At 40.2% G+C, this 10015-nt stretch overlaps 1 protein-coding gene across 3 annotated transcripts; it reads left to right on the forward strand.

Moving 5' to 3' along the window:
• Positions 1-2111: 2111 nt before the first annotated feature.
• Positions 2112-7226, forward strand: LOC119359699 (pectin acetylesterase 5-like). 3 transcript variants are annotated; one of them, XR_005172634.1, is made up of 13 exons: positions 2112-2344; positions 2535-2617; positions 3091-3220; positions 3796-3875; positions 3952-4041; positions 4592-4716; positions 5245-5305; positions 5420-5470; positions 5595-5672; positions 5752-5857; positions 5953-6098; positions 6466-6687; positions 6815-7203. XR_005172634.1 is itself a non-coding variant. In XM_037625815.1 (12 exons), exons 1-12 carry the CDS (start codon positions 2122-2124, stop codon positions 6818-6820), a joined length of 1179 nt encoding a protein of 392 aa, XP_037481712.1. In that variant the 5' UTR covers positions 2112-2121; the 3' UTR covers positions 6821-7226. The 3 variants fall into 3 exon arrangements, 2 of the variants coding, with proteins under 2 accessions (XP_037481712.1, XP_037481704.1); XM_037625815.1 differs by lacking the exon at positions 6466-6687 and having other exon boundaries at positions 6815-7226; XM_037625807.1 differs by lacking the exon at positions 6815-7203 and having other exon boundaries at positions 6466-6737.
• Positions 7227-10015: the final 2789 nt, after the last annotated feature.

The following is a 10015-nucleotide window of genomic DNA, read 5'->3' on the forward strand; positions in this document are numbered from 1 at the left end:
TAGTATCGAACTACATGAGAGCATCTATTGCATGGTTGTTGCATCACACATGGTGGTTTGAGATGTCTGTATAATTTTGCCGCTATTTAAGTGTGAGAAGAGAGATGAAATATGATCAAAGTTTCACAGAATAACCCATCCTTCAGACCTAAGGCCTAGAAAGTGGTAGAGCTTAACCTCTTGTAGATCCAAAATGGAACACATCACATACATAACATACTCAACTATCAGACATGAATGGGATTACTTTTTAATGTTGTTTTGTACCCACGAACATCCTAGGATTTGGAAGCATCAGGATTAAGAACCTCTGAAGACGCAAGCAAAGTCGTACGGGACCAGATAGCTGACGAGAGCATTACTAAGGCCTCCTTAGGCTCATAGGACATGAATATCATAGTAATAGGAAATATATAGGAGGTGAGATGCCATCTATCCCAAAATCAACGAATACTACATGTATCTCAAATCACATGAACACTAGGAACAGATGAATAGAAAAAACAATGTCATTTGGGGTCACATGATAGAACGTTTTCATTGAGTCCGAGTTAATGTTTTTTCCTTTGAAATACAAGGGATATGGATTAAAGGAATAAGATTCTATTCTTGCAAACCAAAGGGCTCCAAAGAAAAAAATCTACAAAACATTTCCTATTGAATTCATACAAAGTTTTCTTGCAAAAACAAAAGGAATTCATACAAAATTTATGTAAACCTAAGGAGGCCTAAGTGTATCTCCATCCCGGGATATGTTTAAACTTGTGCCTGGCAATCATAAGTTCCTATAACCAAAGGAAGTTTTCTGAGTGGACTCTGTCGAAGGCTCGCCATACATTACTTGGAAGCCATTCCTCCAACACCACTTGCAAGATGTTCCTCCAAAACTTGAATAATTTAATATACTCCCATGAAGCCATAATAAGATGATTCCGCACATGGTGCATGAGAATAACAACAAACTAGCTAAGACCTCCAAAGTAGAGCAAGAACCTAAAAACATGTCTTAGTATCTTAGAGACTGTTTATCTCATGTGGGTGACATGGAGTTTCATATTGGAATTGTTTAAATTTAACATGACAGATGCAAATGCTTTCTCAAAAATATGATCACCTAAATAAACTAGACATTGGACCTGAATTGATATAATATTTTTTTGCAATGTATCTACTTCATTGAGGGGTGGTGAGATGCTCACGGCCATACATGAATGCACATGTGCTTCTTATGGCAATATCGAACTACATAAGGGCATGCATCATATGGTTGTTGCATCACATGGTGGTGTGAGATATTAATATAATGGTGCCCCTATTTAAGCGTTAGAAGAGAGATGTAATAGGACTTTTTTTATTTACAAAATGACCCATCCTTTGTACCTAAGGCCAAGCAAGGGGTAGAGCTCAATTGTTTGTAGATCTAAATCAGAATACATCAAACACATAACATACTCAGCTATTAGACTCGGATGAGATTACCTTTTGATGCTATTTTGGACCTAAAAATATCCTAGGATTTGGAAGCATCAGGAATTATAACCACCGAAGACTCTAGTTGAACTTTGGTTAAGATGTGTTATATCCCTCGTTTGGGAGAAAGACGCTATCCTCTCGAGAGAGTCTAAGGGATGTCTGTTTTGTGGTTCTTACTCGTCTGCAGATGGGAACTTTGCGGGACACAATCATGGACCTGAAAGGCCTGCTCACGGCTATACGCGACACGACATGGGTTAAAAATCTGATAGTTTACTTTAAAGTGTTAGATCGGATCTCGGAGCCCTTTTGCTTTCGGTTTTAGAATGGTCCGGTTCCAATTCCTGACCAAAACCGAACCGGACCTCTTTGAACAAAACATTTGCCAAGCTTGACTATCTTAATTTCATTTTTCATGAATCGAATCGACGCCATTAAAACTCGCTTTAAACATTTTCGAACCCATTGCTAGTTACCAAAATTAAATCATCGACCATTTTGGAAGGCGTTTAGTTTTTGCCACGAAATTAATGGGCATAAATCATTTAGCAGGATTTCCTAGCAAAATCTCAGTAGTGGTACCACCACAGTATCGACCACTCCCCTGTTTTTCGCAGTCGATTTCACGCGATCGGATCCAGCCGCCCCATGCCGCCGTCCCCCGCCGCGTCCGCCCCGGCGAGCCGCCACCTGCGACTCTGGTGGCGCCGCCGCGGCCGGGCCGGCGCCGTCGCGGCCACCTTCGCCGCGGCACTCCTCGCCGCGGCCCTCCTCCTCTCGCTCTCCTACTTCGCCTCCCTGCCCCTCGCGCCCGCCTCCTCCGCCCTCGTCGGCCTCACCCTCCTCCGCCGCGCCGAGGAGAAGGGCGCGCGTGAGTCCCCTCCTCTCAGCTCCTCTCCCCCCTTCCGTTTCCATTATCTGTAGTACACTTCGGTTACTGCAACGCTGCTTGCTAGCAGTACTGTACTCAGCTCTTAGTCTGCTGGTGCTTCTCGTGCTTGACTGAATTTTTTTCAGGGTTTGAGTGTGATTTCTGAAATTTCCTGCTTTGGATGATGCAGTGTGCTTGGATGGGAGCGCGCCGGGGTACCATCTGCAGCGAGGGTCAGGGAGTGGCTCTCAGAGCTGGCTCATCCACTTGGAGGTATGCAGATTATCATTACCAAATTTTTGATACAGAACCATGAGTTTTCTTGAAAGCTTGGTGTTGGTCAGTGCTCAGCTTAGCTTGGACAATGACTTGTTTGGATTGGTAGTCCCTGAAGAAGTTGTTTCATGTCTCAACAGTGAGAGGAGTGTTCAGATTAGGACAGTGTTGAAAAACAAATAGGCACTATTTGTATATTTTAAAATATATCGTTGGGTACATACATCATTAGTGTATAGGGATGTCACTTTCGTGTGGATATTGACACCACATGGTTATTCATATATAGTGAAACATAATGCTATGGCTGGTACCCAGAGGGACTATCACTTGCTAATTTGATGCGCTCAACTGTCAGTTACTAGTTTCCACAGTAGTTTATGGTGCTAGTGGTTGTTTGTTTGTTGCCATTGGTTGTCCCATGGTAATGCTTTCATGTTCTTAGATTCTCTATGTTGTATGAGCGTCAGGGTGGAGGCTGGTGCCGAAATTTGAAATCATGCGCTTCACGCCAGAAATCGATGTTGGGTTCTTCCCATTACATGGAACGTCAGGTTGAGTTTGCTGGGATGTTGAGCGATGATGAAGATCAGAATCCAGGTAACTACGTCTCATCTTATATATAGATCAAAGGCCTAACCCCATTTTTGAGCTAAAGCTAAAGATTTGCTCTTTAAAGTTACATTTTATTGATGTGCAATGCCGCTAATTTTTTATGACCAAATTAATAAAAAGTTCAACCATTAGCTCAATCTTAAAGTAGTATTTGCAGCACCAAGTCCTCATTGATTTTTTCCATCAGTTCTTGAATTTTTATCTTGCAGCAGCAGATCATATTTCACTGATCAGTTTTTGAGAAAAATAAAATATTACTATCATGTTTGTACCTAGCAATGTGTTTGTTTATATCATTTGTATTGGAATGTTAAGTTATAATTGCTCTGTTTTAGTAGTATACGAGTTATACATTTGACCTAATGATCTCTGTTTCATTCCATATTATTCTCATTGACCATTTGCGCTGCTGGGACCTTATGGAATTTCTCAACAAAAATATTAAGCTCCTTATGCCATATATACTTCACTAGTAAAGTCGCCATCTTAAAGTATTGCAACACTCTTTTCAGTTACCTATAATTCTGAGGTTCTCATTTAACATATGATTCAATGTGCAGATTTTCACAACTGGAATAAAGTGAAGATAAGGTATTGTGATGGGGCATCATTTTCTGGGAACGTTAAAGACGAGTTGCAGGTCTTCTTTGCCTATTTCCAACATATGCTGATTAATCACTCAACAGGTATTCTGAGAATTTTGTTATTCTTTGCAGAACGGCACAAAATTCTTTTTCAGAGGCCAGCGTATCTGGGAAGCAGTTATGGACGAACTTCTAATGAAGGGGCTCAGACATGCTAAACAGGTCATTCTTGCAAGCACAACCATTCCTTTCGATTTTCTTGTGGATGCATGATTCAAATGTATGAATCAACAGACATCTTAAAGATGTAAATCTGTTTCTTGCTCTTCATGGATATGCGTTTGACTTTAGCACCTTTGGGTTAACTGGATAGAAGTATGGAAGGTTGGATCTATCTGGTTATTATTTTGTGTACCAGTTGATATTGTTGTACGAAAATCATGCGTCAATGTTACCAAGAATTACAATTAGGAGTGATTTGTGGCACTGTTAAATAAATAGCATAGATCTACCAGATGTCAGTGACAGTAATATTGCTTTATTTTTATGTTTAGCGACATTATCTGTTCAGTCTTTATGACTGTTAGTGAACTATTATATTATTATTTCAATATTTTGACCGGTCTTTTTTCTTACTACATGATATGCACTTGCATGTTTACATAATGACTGGATATGATCTGATATTCGCATTATTTTGTCTTTTGCCCATACAAGCATTTTGAGTACTGTAGTGATGGTGTGATGCTGATATGCTATTTCCAGCCTTCAGGCTTTTCTAACAGGATGCTCTGCTGGTGGGTTAGCCACTTACATTCACTGTGATGGTTTTCGGGCACTGCTGCCAAAAGATTCTAGGGTTAAGTGTCTTGCGGATGGTGGTTTTTTCCTTGATGTGTATGTCTTTTGATACCATTTGCAACCCCCAGCCTTTATTTTGATGTCAGTTTTTCACATACATGAATGAAATAATTGATGGATGTCCTCTCTAATACTCAAAAGTACTTGCATCTGTTAACATTCAAATGTCAGCTAGCACACTCCAAACGTTAAGCAAGAGTTTGAGCATAAAGACTTTGAAAGTACTTGAAAAACAAAACTGACTATATTCTGTACATCTAATTCTTAAATCATCAAATGAATCATCCCTGGGTGAAAGAGAGGTGACGCATGGGCCGTGTTTCTCACATATACTAGTTCATTTTGAGACATTGCCCATCAGCAAGCACCAAGCAGAAACATTGCATGTATCCGTAAGTTTAACTCTTATTGTAGGTCAGGAATGAGAAAGCATCTATATCCTATTCTCCTTGTGGTGTTAGTCCTTTTATGCCGTAAAGGAAAACTGTATAGAGCAGATATTGTGCTGCTGTGCTGTTATCCTCAGATTCTATCTACCTGTTTATGTTGTTTCATCCATTACAGAGAAGACATTTCCAAGCAAAGGACCTTGCGGGCTTTCTACAGTGACGTTGTCCGCCTTCAGGTCCTTTTCTCCTCGAAGAATCTTCAGTTTCGACATCCAAAATTTCTTCTCTGAATGCTTTGTTTCCGTATCTGAGAAGGAAGTAAACATTTCTTTTCGAAATGCTTTGTTCAGGATCTTAAGAGGAAGTTTTTGCACTGCAGTTCAAGCATGGATCCAGGCCAGGTTAGTCTCTGCATTCCTGGCAAATGACACTGCAACCATCCATGACATTTCTATCATTAGTGTTGCAGCCCTGCTACCATGGAAGTTATGTTATGCTAAACACTGCCTTTATACTGTTTGCCAGTGCTTCTTTCCTCGTGAGGTTGTTAAAGACATCAGAACACCAGTATTTATTCTTAATCCAGCATATGATGCCTGGCAGGTATGGTCATCTGTTCCATGAGAAACATTCTATTATTGTGTTGCATTGTCATTATTCAACATAGTAAGTTTTGTTTCAGGTACAACATGTGTTGGCACCAGAAGCATCAGATCCCCAACATTCATGGCAAGACTGTAGATTGGATATTAGCAAGTGCAGTCCTGACCAACTTGAAATACTCCAAGGTTGATTCACCTTGCATCTTTTGACAGACAGAATGCACGTTGCATCTTTCAGGGTCTTCTTACATGTTTTCCTATGTCAAATAAAATCTTCGCAGGTTTTAGGGAAGAACTGCATGACGCGATGAGAGAAATCAAGCAGAAAAAGGACTGGGGTATTTTCATTGACTCCTGCTTTATACACTGTCAGACGTTGAACTCTTTGACTTGGCACTCTCCATCTTCTCCTAGAGTCAACAACAAGGTATCACTTCTATCCTCTAGAGATTAGAAAACAGAACGGAAGAAAAGTAAACATTATATTCATGTCAAGTTGGCAAAGTATATGTTATCCTGTGTTTCACAATTGTGTTGACCATAATCTGGCAGTGTTTTAGAGATTGTTGATCTGGGTTTAATGAGGACTCACGGTGTGTAGAAAAAAAATGCGAATGTCTTCATTTTTACACCAGCCCTTGATATGCCCACATGTTGTAGACTGCATGCCTGAACTTAGCTTACATTTTCTGCATAGAGTGCTTACCAAACCGATTATGACAGTAGTGATATTCTCAGTCTTCAGTCATGCAAAATTTACCAGCGAAACATTAATCATTCTGGTGAATATGCAGACCATGGCAGAAGCAGTTGGAGACTGGTTCTTTGACAGGAGAGAGGTGAAGGAACTAGATTGCGAATATCCGTGCAACCCAACGTGCCACAACTTGGTTTTTTCCAAGCCCTTCAAGGGATAAATTTACGATTCTTTTAAAAAAAAAATCTTTTCACGGTGATGTATCACCTAGCAGTTGTAAAAATAGCAAATTATACATATGAATATATCTGGACCGCAGGTAAATGTTACCGACTTTTCATAAAACAATATAGAGACCATGGCTTCATATGTTGTCTATTAGTTTTTTCTGTTTTCTGTATAGTTTTTAGTTGGATTATATCTCCTGTCCTGTGGACTATTCGCAGTCATAGGAGCCAATTTCATCATCTCAAAAAAGAAAGGAGCCAATTTCAGTGTCAAACGGAGAGGAGCCAGAAGCTGATTTTGGTGAATTCATTCCAGAGGAGCCGTATAGTGTACTGTAAACCTTTTTAAAAGATTTCGGGGTGTAATGATCTATATATAGTACACACCTTAAAACTGCAGTCTCTAAATTGCTTCTCCCTTGTGGGCCCCACTTGTCAGTGGGATACCTTTTTTCTTCTTCTCCTCCCCCTTCTCCCTTTCGGTCTTTCCCCTTCATTGAGAGAGGTGGCGGGATGCTCACGACCATACATGAATGCCCATGTGCTTCTTATGGCAGTATCGAACTACATGAAAGCATCCATCTCATGGTTGTGGCGTCACATGGTGTTAAGATGTCAGCATAATGGTGCCCTACTAATTTAAGCATGAGAAGAGAGATGAAATGGGATATAAATTTCAGAGGCCAACCTTCGTACCTAGGGCCAACCCAACAAAGGGGTAGAGCTTTAATAGTTGGTAGATTCAAATAAGAACACATAGCATATGCAAGTATTGGACTCTGATAAGATTACTTTTTCGATGCTAGTTTTGAACCCACAAACATCCTAGGATTTGGAAGCATTGGGATTTATAAGCACCGAAGGTGCCTGTGAGGTTGTAGTTGCTCCCAAGATACAGCATCCGCGCGCGTCCTTGTGATCAAACGCGCACCCTCACTTGGGTCGTGGGCTTCATTCAGTCGCGGCCCATGTAGTGCTGCTAGGTGCTGACGACTTTTCTTTCCGGTTAGTTCTCCAATCGGACATTTCTTTCATTTCAACCAGTTATTTTTATTAAATATGTTTGTGAAGTCACAAACAAAAGAATTTGAAAAAGTTTCGAATTTGAATTTTTTGGGTAATTTGAAAAATATTTGCGAACACTAAAAGAATGTTTGCAAATTTAAAAACATTCATGACTTCAGAAAATGTTCGCCTTTGCGAAAAGATTCATGAATTCAGAAACTGTTTGTGAATTAGAAAATTCACTGAAACGTTAATCATGCTGATGAACGCAAATGCTCTCAACTTTTTTATAAAAAAGAATAGGTTTCGTATCAGTAAAGCTTTGGATGACTGGATATAATTTGTACTATTTATCAAAAAGAAGAAGAAGAAGAAGAAGAAGAAGAAGAAGAAGAAGAAAACTCGCAAAACTTTCTGACGAAACTGAATTTGAAACAAAGCAGGGAATGTAAATTTGAAACTAAACCTAACACAAGAGATTTGAAACTTTCTTCGCCATCAGGTAAAGAAGAGAATGCAATTGGATCCTTCCTAGAGTTCGCTGTCGAAGCAGATGAAGAAACAGCAAGTGGTGTCAGAAGATGAAGAAAGGCAGTAGCAAGGGGTCGCAGCCGCTGTGTTGTACTTCCTCCTTTTTCTAAATACAAGCCCTTTTAGAAATTTCAATATGAACTATATATGGATGTATATCGACATATTCTAGAATTTAGGTTCACTCATTTTGCTCCGTATATAATTCATATTTGAGTCTCTAAAAATGATTATACTCAATCCGTAAAAAAATATAAAAGCGTTTAGATCACTACTTTGGCATAATATAAGAGCATTTCTGACACTACACTAGTGCAAAAAAACGCTTTTATATTTTTTTTTCAGAGGGAGTAGATGAAAAGGAGCAGCAGCATGAATCGCAGGTGATGAGACGGCCCAGCTAGGCGGGGCGCCATCAGCAGCAAGTTGGCGCAGGGGATCAGACACCCAGCGTGCCATGTCTGGTGGATGGCGTGAGCAGCAGCAGCAGCAGCAGGAATCGCAGGCGATGAGACACCCAGCGTCCCATGTCTGGTGCTTTTTTTTTTTAAACGAGGCAAAAGATTTGCCATTTTTATTGAATAAGAAGAAGAGAGAGTTTTAATGACATCCCGCCCCGTGAAAACGGGGAAATTACAAAGATCTACTCTCGTGGCATGAAATTACACAAATGTTTAGCGCCCGCCAGAGCCCATAGAGAAGCCTCCTCTTTAATAGCTCGCACGATCACCATCACCGGCGCTGCCTTATTCCTGAACACGCGTACATTTCGCTCATTCCAAACCACCCAGCTTACAAGATGAAGAAGGGAGGCGGGGACTTTTGTCGACAAGGCATTGTTGGTGAGGACCCCATCCCACCAAGAATCCACCTTGTCGTAAATCATCCTTTGCGAATGCTGATGTAGTCTCCTCATGTATGGTACTGTGAATCTCAACTTCTGCTTCCGTTTTATTTTAGGAATCAAGTTGTAGAAATTTGAATCAAGTTGTAGAAATTTGCTGATAAACGGCCATTTAGCACACAATTGACATGAGAAAAGCTCCATGTTGGGGACTGATTCGATCATCTGAGAACAGCTTTATTTAGCAAGCTGTCCTCTGAGCCTCTGAATAACGATGGAAACGATGAGAAAGAAAGAAAAAAACATGGACTATTTTAACGATGAAAAAACAGTGTTCTTTATTCATGATCAACGTCAACAGCTCAAACACACACACACACACACCACACACACACACACAGTGAAGGGGTGCCTCAGGAGCGTCTCCTGAAGCATGGATTAAGGTTAATTAACATGTGTTAATTAACCCTAACAATTTCCACTGGCATGACACCGCGCCTCCCTTGTTATATGCAACATATCCTTGCAGAAAAAACAAAAAAGTTAGACCAATCTACAAAAATATATTGTGCATACAGCGACTCCGGCTGGCACTTGCGGGGGAGGCGCGAAACCAGCTTGTTGCCTTGGAACACCTGCACACAAAGCCAACGACAACCAGCCAGAATACCACACCGGGGAAAACATCACATGGTACCATGACACCACTCCTCAAAATTCAAATTTAATAAGTGTCTAAATTTTTTGAACAAATGTTGTGAGTGTTCACAAGATGCATGCTTACGACCCCCTGAATTTCCAGAACCAGATCAGAAATAGACACGGGAAAAACAAAAAAGAAAAATCCAGCATGAATAGTGCCACAAAAGGATAAAAGCACAATGTTCACTATTCACATATGGATTTTCCTTTCTGCTTCTCTATGTGTATTTCGAATTTGGTTTTGAAAATTCAAGGGGTTGCAAACATTTATCCTAGGAACATTCACACAAAAAAAACTCATTTTTTTAGAAAGTTGCAGGTTTGAATTTTGAAATGTG

Source organism: Triticum dicoccoides, chromosome 1A (genome assembly GCF_002162155.2).
Source record: "Triticum dicoccoides isolate Atlit2015 ecotype Zavitan chromosome 1A, WEW_v2.0, whole genome shotgun sequence".
Taxonomy (NCBI): domain Eukaryota; kingdom Viridiplantae; phylum Streptophyta; class Magnoliopsida; order Poales; family Poaceae; genus Triticum; species Triticum dicoccoides.